Source organism: Alligator sinensis, unplaced genomic scaffold (assembly GCF_000455745.1).
Source record: "Alligator sinensis unplaced genomic scaffold, ASM45574v1 scaffold149_1, whole genome shotgun sequence".
In the NCBI taxonomy this organism is placed as follows: Eukaryota; Metazoa; Chordata; order Crocodylia; family Alligatoridae; genus Alligator; species Alligator sinensis.
In genome coordinates, this window is record NW_005842823.1 from 302,607 (window position 1) to 318,822 (window position 16,216).

The 16,216-nt window shown below is 64.8% G+C and overlaps 2 protein-coding genes across 2 annotated transcripts; one reads left to right on the forward strand and one right to left on the reverse strand.

The window, feature by feature from the left end:
- Positions 1-361: 361 nt before the first annotated feature.
- NCKAP1L (NCK associated protein 1 like) lies at positions 362-11,605 on the reverse strand. The gene is made up of 30 exons (XM_006035332.3): positions 11,409-11,605; positions 10,837-10,947; positions 10,084-10,176; positions 9,819-9,875; positions 9,570-9,712; positions 9,374-9,464; positions 9,128-9,265; positions 8,803-8,851; positions 8,538-8,694; positions 8,362-8,418; positions 7,896-7,992; positions 7,646-7,755; positions 7,291-7,423; positions 7,124-7,205; positions 6,905-6,963; positions 6,679-6,824; positions 6,252-6,384; positions 5,894-6,013; positions 5,666-5,805; positions 5,204-5,554; positions 4,636-4,766; positions 4,453-4,550; positions 4,114-4,207; positions 3,765-3,847; positions 3,465-3,545; positions 3,186-3,279; positions 2,201-2,314; positions 1,593-1,702; positions 1,160-1,249; positions 362-917 (listed from the first exon to the last, which is right to left on the reverse strand). The coding sequence occupies exons 1-30, from the start codon at positions 11,508-11,510 to the stop codon at positions 792-794; spliced, it is 3,390 nt and encodes a 1,129-aa protein (XP_006035394.1). The 5' UTR covers positions 11,511-11,605; the 3' UTR covers positions 362-791.
- Positions 11,606-12,432: 827 nt separating this feature from the next.
- LOC102378735 (gametocyte-specific factor 1-like) lies at positions 12,433-13,924 on the forward strand. Its single transcript, XM_006035333.3, has 5 exons — positions 12,433-12,627; positions 12,732-12,843; positions 13,031-13,120; positions 13,466-13,541; positions 13,831-13,924. The coding sequence occupies exons 1-5, from the start codon at positions 12,535-12,537 to the stop codon at positions 13,847-13,849; spliced, it is 390 nt and encodes a 129-aa protein (XP_006035395.1). The 5' UTR covers positions 12,433-12,534; the 3' UTR covers positions 13,850-13,924.
- The last annotated feature ends 2,292 nt before the right edge of the window (positions 13,925-16,216 follow it).

Here is a 16,216-nt window from a genome sequence, read left to right on the forward strand (position 1 = left end):
CAGAGCCAGAAGTGAGTCCAGAGCCTTGGATGGTGGCAGCGGGAACCCCAGGCTAGCGGGTGTGCTCCGGGGAAGGGGTCGGCCGGACGGGAGGCACCCCAGGGAGGCACTCGGAGCCTGGGAGGTGGTCGGGCGCAGGGAGGTGGGCGGCTCAATGCAGGAGCGCCCCCTACTGGCCCGCCACAGGCCTCACTGGTGCCGGCTCCTGGGATGGATCCGGTCGCCACCGGCTTAGATCCTGCCCCCCTCCCTGCTGCCCTGGGCTGCCCTGGATAAGCCGCTGATGTCTCTGGGGGGTGCTGAGCACTGGTGCTAGTCCCCAGGTATCCCTGCAGTGGCATAGTCAGACCACAAAGCATGGGAGCAAATGCCTTTATTAGCTCTGAGCTGCTGCATCTTGGTGCTGGGTCCCAATCTGGGCTGGGCACAAGCAGAGGGGACAGTGGCCTGTGAGGGGCAGCATGGTGGCAGCCGGGGACCCTGTGGCCAGCGGGGCCAGCACAGCCAGGCTGGGCCGGGGCTGAGATCTTCCCAGACCCAAGGCCAGAACCCAGGAGTCCCAGCTCCAAGTCCTTGCTACCCACCCCCTGCACTCGCCTCGAAGAGACCTCAGGAGTCCTCACACCTGCCCTGATAGCCCTCACTGCCCTTCTGGAGCAGAGCAGAGAACCCAGGTGTCTGGGCTCTACCCACTCCCCCATGCGGCCAACCTGCTGCCATGCAGATGCAGGCAGTTTGGCCCTGGCACCAGCCCCGGGGGGTGCAGGACGGGGCGGGGAGTGGGGGGGAGGTCAGTGGGTGGGCGCCTTGCTGAGCAGCGCCTCGCGGTGCACCTCGCGGTAGGCGTTGCGCAGCAGCACGTAGGGGAAGCAGGTCTCCAGCATGTCTGCGGTCAGGAAGGATGACTCCTCCACAATCTGCCAGGGCAGGGGCATGGGGTCAGGGCTGAAGTCAGGCGGCGGGGGCTGGAGCTGAGCCCCAGCCTAGCCCCGCCATGGCCTGGCCTCCACTTGGACAGACCACGGGCACTGTGGCCCAGGCACGGAGCAGGGTCGGGGGGCAGCCTCCAGGGCTAGATCCAGGTAGGGGACTCAGGGTACCCAGCTGTCAGGTCATCCTCCAGCCCCTGGGGAGCCCGGAGGTGGCACGGGGCACTCACCCGGAGAAGGAGCAGGGAGATGGCCTCGCGGTTCTTGGTGTACAGCCGGTCAGGTTCCTGCCCCAGCTGCAGGAGACTCATGGACGCCAGCTGCAAGGCACAGGGTCTCAGTGCCCGGCGGGGAGGACAGGCACCCTCCCAGGGCTGTGCCCTCTGCCTGCTCTACCCAGAGCACCCCTGGGCCAGGGCAGGCGATGCCCCATCCCCCCAGCCCCTGGCAGGGCCAGGTGGACTCTGCTCCCCCAGGCTCCAGCACGGAGGTCCCCTGCATCTGCGTCCTGTGTGGTCCGGAGCCCTTGGGGGTTCCCAGGCCCTGGCCCTGCACCCAGACCCTGGCAGATTGCCAGGTGCCAGGAAGCCAAGCATGGCCAGTGGCCCGTTCTGGTGCCCCCCCCAACCCATGCTGCCCTGTGCTTGAGACCCCCACGCTCACCAGCAGAAACTCCTTGAGGTGGACCTCAATGTTCTTGCTGTAGATGGTGAAGAGGGCGGCCGAGACCTGGATGATGGCTTTGGCCAGGCAGTGGCTGTTGTTGCTGAACGCTGTGGGAGGCAGGGGCAGTCAGCGGTGGGGGCAGGACCCCATGCCCCAACCCCCCCACCAAAAAAAAGCACCGAGGCTGCATCTGACCCCGCTAGCCCGCCCCTCTGCTCTCGTGGGCTGGCAGGTGCCCGGGGGCTGTGCCAATGCTCCTACTGGGCCCAACCCTGCAGGGTCCTGGCTAGAGGGTCTCGTGACTCCACTCAGGCTCAGACCCACTGCATTGGGGGCAGGAAGGGATTTTACCCCCTGGTCAGACTGGTATGGACTGAGGGCGGGGGAGGGGGTTGCCTTCCTCTCTACTGGGGCACAGCCTCTGCCTGGGATCTCTGGAGCATCAATTAATCCACTTTGGAGCCAGACGCTGGTGGCCGCAGCCCCCTGCTCTCCCTGGGACAGAGGTGATGCCCGGGGTTGTAGTTGCACAAAGAGTTTGGAGGACAGATGTGTTCGGAGGGGCTCAGATTGGGAGAGACCGCCCCCGTGTCTGTGGTCCTCACCGTCCATCTCGATGTTATAGGTAACGGGCTGGGAGGCCAGGAGAGGCAGGGCCACGGCTATGAAGACCAGGAGCAGGCACGCGGCCTTGTAGTCCTCCTCCTGGGATGATCCATCTGTGGGGCAGAGAGGGGATGTTGGCCCGGTCCCCAACCTTGAACAGAGGCCACTGGCATGACCCCTGGCACCTGTCCCTATCTGCCCCCATCTGGCAGCAGGGCCAGGGCCAGCATGGGGACCCCAGTTTCCTTGGTGAAGCCTCCTCCCCAGAGCCTTGTTGGGGGCTGGCTCCCCACACCCTAGACCCAGTGCCACCACCCCCAGCCCCGTCTATGACCCACCGTGCCCCCCTCCCTTTCCCCCCAGCACAGGCACCCAGCATGTGCAGCGGGCATCCATGGGCAAAGGCCATAAGTGTGTGCCTGGCTTGTGGGGGTCTTGGTAGTGTATGTGTGTGTGGCTGCAGATACGCACATGTACAATGCGTGTGCACGCCGTGGGCCTGCCTCCTCTGTGCATGTGTGTGGGTGGTTGGTTGTGTGCAGCGTGTGTGCACATGTTGGTATGTGGGTGCAGTGTGCCTGTGTAGTGTGTGTGTAGTGTGGGTGTGCAGTGTACTGCATGTGCACTATGCATGTTTAGTGTGTGTGCACAGTGTGGGCTCATGGTGTCTGTGTAACGTTTATGTGTGTGCAGTGTGTATCCATGCACAGTGCACATGTGCAGTATGGCTGAGTGTGTGTGCAGCGTGTGTGTGTGTCCGTGCGCATGTGTGCACAATGCATGTGCAGTGTGTATTTGTGCGCAGTGTCCATGTGGGCAGTGTGCCTATGCCGTGTGCTTGACTGTATAGTGCATGTGTGTGGGCAGCGTATGCACGCGTGCGGGGCATGTGTGTGCACCCACAGGGGTTTGTGTGCAATGTGTGCATGTATGTGGTGTACGTGTGCGTGCAGGGTGCACCCCCCTACGTGCCCCGGCTCCTACCGGACTTCAGGCTGGACAAGGCAGCCACCAGGGCCGGGTCGATGTCGCAGGGGAGGCCAGCGGCCGTGGCCAACTCAAAGATGCTCAGGGTGACCTGGGGGCAGCACCCAGGCAGCTTCAGATGGGGTGGGAGGGGGACACTACCCATGGCTGGCACCCCCCGGCTCCCACACCCGCTGTCCTCAGCCACAGGGTCTGCCCCGGGGAGCAATAACCCCAGCCCCACTGCCCCCCGCCCCAAGGTCCCAGGATGGCCTGGGTCTCGGCTGCACCATCCACCTTGATGTCGGTGTCAGGGGTCACAACGTCCTTGAGGCACTCGATGGGGCCCATCAGGAAGGGGCAGTGGCTGGAGAAGACCTGTGGGGCCGGGGGGACACCTGTGAGCCAGATCTAGCCCCCCAGCAACATGCAGCTGGTGCTGGGAAGGAATGGGCCAAGATGCGGCCCTGGCTGCGGGTCCCGGAGGGGCGCCCGGGCACAGTGGGTATGTCTGGGAGAGTCCACAGCAACCCCCGCCCCAGCCAGCCCTGCCCTGGGGGCACCCCCCATGCAGGGGTGGCTCCGGGGCAGCCCCACCTCCCGTAGGCCCTGCTGGGCCATGGCGCGGAAGCTCAGGATCTCCCCGATGATCGTCATCCTCTTCAGCACATTGTCGGCAGCTTGGGGAGGATGGGGGGCAGCTGGTTACCAGGGGGTGACGCACCCCAGCCCTACTGGTGCCCCTCACTCCCAGCCTCCTGGCCTTCCCAGTCCCCTCAGTCCCAACCTGCAGCCCCCTGCCCCCCATTACTCCCTACCCGAGCCCCTTGCTCTTCCCCTCCGCACTCCACTCTTCTAGCAGTTCAGGCCCATCCACAACCCCCAAATGCAGGTCTGCCCCCTCCCCACCAAGCCTGGCAGCTTGGGGTCAGTGTGAGGTGCTCACAGGTCAGCCGGGGCGTCAGCGCCGCCATATGCTCGGGGTTGTAGAAGTTGGAGCGGATTTGCACTAGCACGTCCATGTTCTCGTTCACCAGCTTCTGCACGGCCAGGAAGGTGGGGTGTCAGTGGGGCCCCCCAGAGCCCTTCCCTCCCACTGGGACCCCAAACCTCCCCAGCAGCCAGGAGGACACCCAGCATTGACGAAGGACCGACCTTGCTCCTGTCCTGGCACCCAGGACTGAACCCAGGTGTCCTGGCTCCACGCACGCCATGACCCAGTGGACCCCACTCTCCCTTCCAGAGAGCCCAGGTGTCCGGGCTCCAGCCCTGCCCCTCGCCCTACCTTCAGCTCCCCGACCTGCGAGGTGACGTGCCACATGAGGTTGTCACTCAGGAACTTCATGCCGTAGGGGCCCAGCAGCTCGGCCAGCGCCCGCATCTCTGGGGGGGACGGGCGGTCAGCCCTGCATCTCCCCCCCACTCCAGTGCCCCCCCAGCCAGGTCCGGAGCCCCTGCCCTGGCTCACCTGTAATGTCGGAGAACTCCTGGGCGCTGAAAGACCCCTCGCCCTCCCGGGGCAGGCTCATGAAGGCCTCCATGGCCGGCGACAGGACAATGGTGCCCATGCTGGCCTGGCGCAGCAGCGCCTCCAGGTACCTGCCGGCAGCACCCATCACTGGCCCTGCAACCCGCTTGGTTGGGAAGAACTGGGGGTGGGCAGGGGCTGTGGGTCGGGAGTGAGGGGCATTGGCAGGGGTGGGGGGGTCAGGGGGCTGCAGGTTGGGAGTGAGAGGCACTGCAGGGCTGGGGACGGGGTGGTGGTGGGGAGACAGGAGCTGCCCAGAGCAGCTGTGGGGCGCTGGGTCCTGCCAGCCCTTGTTCAGGCAGGGGGCTGGGAGCTGGGAGCCTGGCTGCGGGGGGGCGTGGCTGTGGCCCTTGGCTCTGTATGTCTGTCCGTCCCCCACGTGGAAGGGGGGATCCTGGTCAGACGGCACCAGAGGACACATCAGGCCATGGCACCCCATCTTGGTCCCCAGTGGCTCCCAATGGTGACACACCGTAGGGACCTGGCCCCATGTCCGTGCTGCCCCTACCAGTTGGTGTAGACGGTGGTGAGAGTCTGCTCCCCGCGCGCGTCCAGGGGCTGCGTCTGCTGCAGCAGCACAGAGCGCACAAGGCGCCCGGCATCCAGCCCCAGGCGTGGGCCCAGCGCCACCAGGAAGCCCTCGTAGGTCCGCAGCCCCGCCAGCACCTCTGAGGGCCGTGCCACCTCCTGCGTGGCCGAGCTGTGTCTCGCCAGCCCCAGGATGGCCCGGCTGAGCCGAGCCTCCAGCTGGCTGCTCAGGAACTCGGGCGGCGCCAGCACGTGCTCGAAGACTGTGATGCTGCCCACGTGCGCCAGGCTCAGCGCCAACTCTGTCAGCACCACATGCAGCTTGTCCAGGCTGCCAGGACAGGGATGGGGGTGTCATCACAGGGCACAGCCCTGGGGTCCCCCATGGGGCAGCTGGGCACCTGGGTTACCTGCCCACCTCCCTCCCCAGCCCTGTGCTCACTTGGTGACCAGGCTGCGGTCCTTGCGCTGGCTCTCAGCCCCCGGCTTATCCCGCTCGGGCTCCCCCTTCCGCGCTGGCTGCTTATGGGCCTTCTTGTTGCGGGCCTTGCTGATGGTGGCGGCGCAGTGCTTGGGCAGCAGCTGGGGACACCGAGGTGGGTCAGCCACTGGGCCACGGCTCCCGGCACCCACCCCTGCTGGGACCTCCCCGCCCCCCAGGCAGTCCCACCTGCTCGCTGAGCTTGCACTGCTCGGCGCACGTGTCCATGATGCAGACGCTGGCCTGACGAGCAAGCTGCTCCAGGAAGCCACGGCAGAGCCCCATGGCACCAACCTGCAGGTGTGGGTACTAGGGGGCATGGGTGGGGGTGAGATCAGGGCCCTGCAGTTCCCCCCAGTACTGGGCACTGCCACACATGGTCTTGTCCCCCCTGAAGTGACATGCATGTCCCATGCCATGCCATGCCATGCCATTCCCTCTCCCACCCCCACATTGGCACGTGGACCATTCCCCTCCTCAGCATAGGCACATGTGTCCCGTCCCCGCCACCACTGCCATGCATGTCCCCCCCACCAGTGGCACAGACCTCTTCCGGGCACATGGGGTGGGTGGCGCGGTCAAAGCGGGCGCAGGTCAGGGGGAAGGCGATGGTGTAGCGCAGCACAGCTGGCTCCTCCAGTGCCTGCCCAAAGAGCCGCTCTAGGGACCGCACGTAGAAGCTGGGGAAGGAGGGGACATGGGAGGGGGGTGAGGTCATGGGAGGGCACACACGGGCAAGGCACAGGCACGTGCAATGCCCCAGACATGTGCAAGGCTGTGTCCGACACACATGCACAAAGGGGCATCCATCCCAGTTCTATGGGAGCAGAGGAAACTGAGGCACGTGTGGAGCAAGCCCAGCACCAAGCCTGCGGCTCCCAGGCGCATTGCATCCCCCACACTTAATTTCCCAGCCCCCCTCCCTCCGGCTCTAGCCCCTTCCAGCTCCCAGCCCCCTCCCCAGCCCAAGGTACCAGAGGGCAGAGAGGTCGGAGGTCTCGGCCAGCAGCTCGCCTAGCCCGTCCAGCAGGTGCGTGTGGAAGATAATGAGGTTCATGACGCGGCCAAGGTCCGGGGCCTCGCGCAGCTGCAGGGGGGCCTTGGCCACGCTCGTGTAGGCCTGGGGGGGGCGGGCACAGGGTCAGCACAGCCAGGACCCCCGGCATCCAGGGGCTGGGGTTGGGATGGGCAGGCAGCTACCTGCAGACGAAACCAGTCCAGCCGAAGCCCTGAGAAGTCGAATGGCTCCTTGTTGTCCACTGCGGGCGAAACACATTCGCGGACATGTGACGGGCTGGAGTGGAGGGGTCCTACAGCCGGACCCTGGGGCAGGGGGAGACGTACTCAGAGCGGACCCACCCGTTCTGGGCCATGGGGGCCAGGTCTCGTGAGAGCGGTGGTGGGGCGAGGGGGGTTCACCTTGTTTGAAGGAGAGGGACGAGAGCGCCCGGACAAAGGCCGACATGATGATGGACTCCTCCTCGGGGCACACGGACAAGTTCTGGGGGACGATGACCGGCACTCAGCACTCCCAAGCCCAGCGCCTCCCCGAAGCCCAGGCCCCCTTGTCCTGCCTCCCCCTGCACCTGGATGACGTCGCTGAGGACGAGGGCGTCAAAGCGGGCCAGGTACTGCACGTGGTAGCGCTGGATCACGGTCGCGTGCCTCTGGGCCAGGCCACGGAGCTGCTCCATCAGGAACAGCAGCTCGGCCAGGTAGCTGCGCCAGACACGGGCGTCACGGCCACAGCGCAGACCCCACAACCAGCTCATGTCCCTCCCCCGCAATTCCCAGTCCCCCTGGCCAGCACTCCCCAACCCTGTGAGCCAGATCGGGCCCAGGATCATTCCCCAGCCTCTGGGGCCGCAGGGCTCGACCCCATCCCTGACCTCCCCAAAGGGAGCCAGGCCAGGACCTGCTGCCTGGGGGTATCCGCCCTACTTGTCCGAGTAGTCCTCAGGGGTCTTGGTCTTGGTGACATGCTCGGCGTGACGCACCAGCCAGCTCACCTCATCACGGCAGAAGGACAGCGCCATGAAGACGTACAGTGCCTGGTGCAGGGCCAGGGCAGATGCTGGTCAGACCCAGTGTACAGCATCGAGCGCTGGCTCTGCCTGGGTGGGGGGTGTCTAGGAGACCCGGCTGTAGCCTAGGCACCCACCGCACTGACATGCTGGAGGTCCCCACTCACCTTGGGGCCCAGCAGCCCAGGCTGGTCAGCCAGCAGTGCCTCCAGCTCCCGCACGGCCCCGCGCAGGAAGGCTCGGCGGTTCCTGTGCAGCTGCCCACTGTGCAGGGAGTGGGGGGTCACGGCTGGCGAAGCCCCCATGTCACCCCCCCCTATGCCTGTCCCAGCCTGGACCTGCCGCTGGCTCTATCCTGGCCAGGGTGGGGGGGCATGCAGGAGCCACCAGCCCTCTGGGTCCACCCTGCCCTCCTGGGGTCCGCACCAGGACAGCCACAGCCCCATGGGCCCTGAACCTAGAGGAGCTAGCAAGGGCCCAGGTGGGACAGCAGGGGGGCTGCAGGTCAGCAGTGAGGGGCACCAGCAGGGCTGTGGGGGGCAGGGGACTGTGGGTCAGGAGTGAGGGGCACCAGCAGGTCTGGAAAGCACCGAGGCTGGGGGGTCCCGATCCTGTGAGGCCGGGGGCTCATACCTGTGGATCGCCGCATGCTCCTTGCACTCCTTGATATCAGCCCCACGCTTCCCGTAGCTGCAGAGAGGGAGTGGGTCAGAGCCAGCACAGGTCCCCCCATCCCCCCACCCCACTGTGATCCCTGCTCCCGTGCATGGTGCTAGCCATTTGCCCCCAGCTCTTCTGTCCCCTGTTACCCCTTGAGGCTGCTGAAGAAGTCCTCGGTGACCTTGTGGATCTGCAGCACCTCGTCGCGCACCAGGGGCACGTAGAGGGACCCACGCAGCGCCAGCTTCCACAGCTCCAGGCACTGGGGCACGGTGCTCAGCGCCCCGTGGCACAGCAGGAACCCCACTGCGGGGAGGGGAGGAGTCAGGGACCTGCTGCCCTGGGCTGGGGTGGGCAGGCCAGTCCCAGGGCCCAGCATGGTGCCCTGTGGCAGGGGCAGGGGGGTGCACTCACCTAGGATCCAGCGCTCCATCACCTCCAGCGACAGGTACTCACAGGCCATCTGGGGAGAAGGGGGGTCACCTTCGCTTTCATGCACCCCTCACCGCTGCCGACAACCCCCCTGGCACCTTGGACACTAGGGGCAGCCAGGACGGACTGGGTGGCCCACAGGCCTCTGCTCGCTGTCCTCTGTGCCCAGTGGGCAACTGTAGCTGGGCCCATGGCTGACCCCTTCAGCTGCTCCTAGCCCCAGGGCTCAGCCCATGCACCTCAGCTGTGCACGGGCATAGCCCCAGCTGGGCATCCCCCGGACCCCCTGTGTGGCAGGCACACTCACTGTGTCCGAGGTAGCCGGCGCCAGCAAGTTGCTCGTGGGGCCGATGAGACTCAGCAGCTGGTCACTGCGCCACTGCTCGGCCGCCTGGTTTCGCCGCGCGAAGAGGAAGTGCAGTGACAGCAGGGCGCTGGTCACCGCCTGCAGGGTGGCAGGAGCAAGACTGGGCATTGGGCACAGCCAGGACAAGGGGCTGCTCTCCCTGGTTCAGCTCAGCCCAGTGCTGCCCCCGTCCCCACCACCCCTCACCTTGCTGTGGGGCCCGAACTCCTCGCTGAGCTTGCGGAGTGGGTGGTCGTACTCCAGCACCATCTGGCCCAGTCGGGCGAAGCTGGGGTCACTGTGGGCACAGGGGGCACTGGTATGGCACGGCCCTGGGAAGCACTGCCCTGGAGCCCCCACCTGCCGACATCACCCCCTGCCCACCCCCGCCTTGGGCACCGACCTGGTCCCGTGCAACATCTCGTGGGCACAGTTGTAGAGGCCAATGAGCACCTTGCGGTCCTCGATGCGCGCCAGGAGCAAGACAAGTGCCGAGTAGGTCACCACCAGATCCAGGTAGTTCTTGGTGAAGTCGTAGTTCAAATGCTGGATAGATGGGGAGGGTGGGCTGGGGGTACAGCCAGGCTCGCCCCACCTCCTGCAGGCACTCTGCCCAGTGCCCACCCCATGGTAGCCCCCTAGCGCCACTCACAATGTCGAAGTAGCACTGGCTGGCATCAATGGTGTTCAGCAGCTCATAGACGTGGTCCTGGCAGGAGGTGGCACCACGTCAGCCCCAGGAGTTTCCCCTCACAACAGCCCTGCAGACCCCCCAGCAGCCTACCCAGTCACATGCTGCTGGATGGAGTCTGTGCCCTGCGTGCCCTAGCATGGGACAAATGGCAGAGCCGAGGGGGAAGGTGGTGCAAGGCTGGGGGTCCTCGCCCTGCCTGGCCCCCCACCCCGCCCCAGCTCACCCGAAACTCCATGACATCCACGAAGGACTGGTAGTAGGTGCTGAGCACACGGATGATCTCGCCCTTCTCCTTATGCACCTGGCCCAGGTGTTGCTGAGCAGAGGGGCAGCAGGGTCATGACATGGGCATGGGACCACAGGGCCTAGCCACGCAACTCCCCAGCACAGTGACGGGGCAGCACAGTGAGGTCATGGGGTGCCCCAGCACCATTGCAGGGTGATGCAGTATGGTCATGGGGCGCCCCGACATGTTCACAGAGTAATGCAACATGTCCCTGGGGCAACGTGGCAAGGCCATGGGCACAGTGTGGAGCAACAGGGCATGGGGTGCTGTGCCACGGTCATGGGGCAACACAGCATGATCATGGGATGGTCTCGGGGCAATATGGCATGGTCATGGGGCAGCATGGCACTGTCCTGGGGTAATATGTGGCTCTGGGGTGGCGTGGCCAGGTCATGGGCAACACAGTGTGGTCATAGGGCAACATGGCACCATCATGAGACAGCACAACATGGTCCTGGGGTGATGTGGCAAGATCATGGGCAACACAGCATGGTCATGGGGCAATATGGCACAGTTGTGGGGTGCCCTAGCATGGTCACGGGGCAACATAGCACAGCCATGGGGCACCCCAGGACCTCAACGCAGCCCTGATATTTGGCTGCCTTGGGGCTGGCACGGCGGGGGGCGGGCACAGGCCCCAGGGAGCTGGCCTGGGGGGCATGGGCCTGGGGGCAGGGGCTGGGCCCTCACCGTGTTGCTGCGTGCGTCCAGGCTGGGGAACTTCTTGTTGACATACTTGAGGGCCGGCTCCATGGCCTTCTCCAGCAGGAACGGGGGCTTGGTGCGGGTGCCCGCACACGTCTGCAACACAGAGCCATGTCAGCTGGGAGTGCTGGGCAGGGTGTCCCAGACCCTGTACTGCGTGCCGGGTGGGCGAGTCTCCCATAGCTCTGCTTGGGGTTGGGCAGGCTCCAGTTCCCCGGGGAGAGGCCGTGTGGCTGGGCCACATGGGGAAAAGGGAAGCTGTCAGCGTCAGGAAGGAAGGGGCCGGGGCCTCTGCAATGCAGCCCCTCCTGCCCCCACCCAACACTGCCCCAGCGACCACCCCGCACGGGACTGGGGGCAGCACCCGCCGTGCTGCAGGGGAGGGGAGAGGTGTGGTGAAGTGACAGGACTGGGACCCAGCAGCCGTCGGTGTCAGAGGGTTCTTCAGGAGGTGATAGGATCTGTTCCAGGTCCCCAGCCAGGATCGGGTCCTGGGTGACCACCCAGAGCCCCGGAAAAAGCCCAGGCGGCCTGCCCTCCCCACCCCGCCCCCATACCTTCTTGATGTTGTACATGCGGATGAGGACGCCCTGGCCACGGTCATTGAGGATCGTCAGCTTCTCGGCGAACTTGTGCTGGTACACAGAGGGCAGCGTCATGGTGCGACGGGCCCGTGGGCACCGAGCTGGGCTGGGCCGCGATGGCGTCGCCTCCTCCGAAGCTTCCCCGGCGCCTCAAGTGACTTCCCCTTCGGGGCCGCCACTTCCTGGGCTGGGCTGGGCGGACGTGGGCTCCGCGCTCCCCACCCGGCCCCCATCACGTGGCCCAGCTCCACCCCCGGCTGTAGCTTTTCAGCCCCCAGGGACACCCCCAGCTTGCCAGGCCCTGATGCCGAACACCTGCATCCTGTGTGTGCACACGCGTGTGCTCCTGGCCGCTCTTGGGCTGGCTGTGCTGCCTGTCCTGGCCTCCCCTGTGGCTCGCCGTGGTGTCTGCCTGGCTATGGGGTCTTGTGGGCATGGAGATGCCCACGTCTCAGGGGTCCATGGAGGTGTCTTGGTAGCCACGTTTCTCCCCTGAGAACCAGCCTGGCCCCCCAACAGCTGGTCCTACGTAGGACCAGGTCCCCCCAGGCCTGCCTGAGATTGGAGCCCCCGGACAGATGAGCAGGCTGGCCCAGGACATCCCTGCTCGCGTCCCCCCATGGCACTTGCCCTGCCTACGTGTGGTTGGGACCTCTGCAGGGCACACATGCTACATCCAAGGGTCCCTACCCAGCTTTGCCCCCCTCCACTGGCTGGACCAAGCCCAGGTGGGGGGGGCGGGCACAGTGCCAGGCCACAGTGATCTCACAAAGGTCACTGAGTCCTGCTTTGCCATTGGCTGGGGCAGTTGCACGCAGGGCAGGCTCCACTGCTTGCAGGCAGGCACCTCACCCCCACGCCAGGCACAGGAGGCAGCTGGAGCTTGCAGCCTGCCCCCAACCCTAGAGCAGATTTAGGAGGAGAGTTTTGTCTGAGAAATAAGGTAGGAAGTCCCTCCCAGGGGCGTGGCCAGCTGGGGTATAAGAGGCTGCAGGGCTGCAGTGGCTGCCAGAGCTTGCAAGGGGGGGTGGGTTTTGGCTGTAGTTCCTAGTGCCCTATTCCCCCCAGCCCCCTCCTTCTGAACCCCACCTGCAGGACCATGGACCCTGAGCGGCTCCTCCAGTGCCCCTACGACAAGACCCATCAGATCCGTGCTTGCCGGTTCCCCTACCACCTAGTCAAGTGCCGGGAGGTGAGACCAAGCTGCCCTGCAGCTGCCCCTGCAGCCCCAAGGAGGGTGGTTGAGGGGGTCCCAGCCTTGATGCCCCCTGACCCTCCTTACCTTGATGTCCCCAGAACAACAGGAAGGCGGCGGCCGAGCTCGCCACGTGCCCCTACAATGCGCGCCACAAGGTCCCGAAGCGTGAGCTCCAGCTCCACGTCGCCACCTGCTCCAACAACCCTGCTGGTAAAGTGGGGGGCAGAATGGGGCCCCTGGGCTGCCCCTGCACCCTCATCCTGCACAGGGTCTCCCCACCCATCCTGCTGGTATGGTGGGGGTCCCTGATGGCTCCTGCCTGAATGTGAAGTGTCACCCGGGGCTGGGCCGGACACTGCCCTGCCTGCCTGAGCTCCACTGGTCTCCTCCGCTGCAGAGACTGAGGCCCCGTTCCCACCCAAGACTGAGCTGAAGGAGATGCCAGGCGCCTGGCAGTGCCCCCCGTGCCAGGAGGACTGGGAAGCAGGTGAGTCATGGCATCGGCTTCAGTTGTGGGCAGCTCTGTGCTCTGACCCGGAGCAGCCAGTGTGTTGCCTGGACCCGACACCTCGGTATGAGCCCTGCCCAGCAGAGAGATCCCTGTGGCCTTGGGTAGACATGGTTGGCCTTGGCCAGAGAAGTGGTTGGCAGCCTGCAGCACAGAGAGAAGGGGGATTGCACGTGCCTCTGCCCAATCCTTCCAAGCTGAGAGCCCGAGAGTGCTGCCCAAGCCACAGGGCAACCTTTGCCGGCAGGCTACAGGCAGGGCCGGACCCTCTCCTGAGACTGGCCCTGGACCCCTGGCTATGCTGATCCACGTCTCCACCTGCAGATGCAGACGGGCCGGGGGCTGCTGCTCCTTTCCATCTTGGCTCCAGGGAAAACCACCCCGTGGGCACCCCACAGAGGTGAGAGCAGCCCTGGGTGCCCCTCGCCACGTCGGTGGAAGGTCTCTAGGCACTGGCAGGGGGAAGCCAGCCATGTCTCAGCCCCTCTTGGGCTGGCTGGGGGGAGCCTCCGTGTCTCCAGGGCACCCACAACCTCACCCCTTCCCGGGCGCCAGGCGTGGCAGAAGCTGTGGGCTCTGCCCTGGCTTTGCTCAGAACTGCATCTAGAGGTGCCTGGCGGCTGAGATATAGCCTCCAGGGCTAGAGCTGATCAGTCTGCTCATGGAGCATTTCTGTTCTCCCTTTCCAGGTTCTCCAAGTGCCCTTGAGCAGCGGGAGAGACTGGGGGAAATGTGAGCTTGAACTTGGCCCTGCCGAGCTGAGGCACCCCCTGGGTAGTGGTTTTAATGCAGACAAATAGAGTCAATAAATGTTTTGCTTTTATCACCTTGTGGCCTTGAACTTGCAACCCTGCAGCTTAGCACCTGCCCCCAGGGAGTGCCTAAATCCCAATGAATTGTAGCTGCAGCTACAGCCAGCCGGAAAGCACTGTTGCCTTGCTGTGAGGAGCAGAGAGGGATCGGCTGGAGCCCAGCCTGAGCTCGCCCAGGCTCTTTCCCATCCTGCTGCACTGCAAGGAAAGACCAGGAACGGGGTGAGCTGATTGACTAACGGAGAGGCCGGATCCTTGAGAACGGGCCAGACTTTTAGCTTAACGGAAGCCAACGCAGCTCTTTGGGCTCCCCCGGGAGCCTCACGTCCAGCAAACAGCCAGGCAGGGCATTGATCCAAGTGTTACCATGTGTGCTGGGGGAGGAGGTCTATTTTAATGACTGACCCAGGTTTCTATCGAGCCTAGAGGCATGGGGTCAGGCTGGGGATGGGGACCGGGCTGAGCCAATGCTCCTGCTGTGACTGAAACCAGGAGGGTCCTAGCTAGAGGGTCTTGCCCCTGCATTCAAGCTCAGACTGACACTGTATTAGGAGTAGGAAGGGACTTTTCCACTGGTCAGACTGGTACAGACTGGGTGGGGGGGGTCCTTCCTCTAAAGGAGGGGCACAGACTCTGCCTGGCACCCCCTTGAGTGTGTATTAATACCCTTTACAGGAGCAGGACACTGGTGGCCATGGTCCCCCTGCTATCCCCGGGGTAGATTGGGGTGTGAGGTGTTGTCAGGGTGGACGGTAGCTTTATTTAGAGATCAGATGATGGATTTTGTACAGGACAGCTGGGATGGGGCTGATCCTGCCTTGGGCAGGGGCTTGGATGAGGTGACCTCAGGAGGTCCCTTCCTGCCCCGTGGGTTTGACTTCTCCCCAAGGCAAACAGCTGTTTCCCAGCTGGCTTTTCTGCCGGTGGAACCGGTCCGGCCCGAGCATTCGTATTGCTCAGGAACGTGTGTGCACTCGGCTGCTGTGCAGACAATACCTGTTGCAGGAGGAGGCTTGGCTGTCCCCGAAATAGCAACAGCGCAAAGCAATGGAGCTTCGACGCACGAGAGCATTTTATTGAAAAGCTAAAGTGGAAAGCGTCTCTGCAGGATGAGTCCCCAGGTGCTATCGGCACGGGGAGGGGAGGAGAGAGGCAGTGCTAGCAAATGAGTCACTTGGAAAAGTCCCTTCTGAGCCGCGCACCAAGGCCTTCCAAGTGAAAGGTAAATGCAAGCCAGGTGGGTAGTGCAGAGTGAGCACCGGGAGTGGGGTGGGACCTTGGCTGTGGCAGTCACAGGCCCTGGCAGGGTGTTACTGGCTAGAAATCTCGTGTTGCAGCCAGCTCTCGGTGGGGCAGGGAAGAGCTGGTGGCTCCTGACCAAGCTGCTGTTCCTGGTGTTGGCTTATGAGAAATGGAGGGGAAAAAAGCTGGCTCCCAGGGGCGTCCCCTCCTGACATGGGTCCTTGCTTTTCTCCACAGTCCAGAGGCCCCAGTGTGCTGCAAGACAGCTGTGGAAAAGCCCAGCCTGGGTCATGGCACATGTGGTGGTGGCAGTAGCGCTGCTCTAACCACTGCACACACCGGCCCGGCACTACGTGGTACTGGGCGCTGCTCTTAGGAGCGCTTGTCGAACTGCGGTATTTGTAGACAAGCAGCCACCCCTATGGGGCAACAGGGGCTGGGTTCCTCCGTGTGGCCTGGCTCCCACCTCGCCTCTATGGCCCCTTCTAGCCCCCCCATCTCCTGCCCCTGGGCTGGGGGGAGAGGAGGCCCTGCCTGGCAGCTCTTTTGGGGCAGGGTGCCTCTGCCCCAGGCTCAGGCACCGCTGTGCGAATGCCGGTGCCGGTCCGAAGGGGCCCCAGTGCCGCCCGTGCCCGGTGCCTGGCTGCAAGTCGGCGCCGGTATGACTCGCTCACCCTTGCTGGGCTTGTTTGCGCGGAGCCGATTCGTCAGCGCCGCCTGCCGCAGTGCCGTGCGCCGCAGGGCCCGGTGAAGCTTGACATGGGCTGTTCATCGAGGCGGCTACATCCCCCCACCTCCCCATTCCCGCCCCTGCAGGAGCTCCAATCTGCCTGGGATCGGAGGCACTGGCGTTTCTGGGTCATTGAGTAACAGCGCAGCCCATTTCGCGGTGATTATCGCAGCTTAAAGTCAGAAAATGGATCCTAAGCACCGAGCCGAGGCGCAGGGTGACGTGGCTGAAGGATGCTCCCGGGAGAGGGGTGGGGGGGGGAAGGGACGGGGCGGGCCCCTGTCGCGCGCC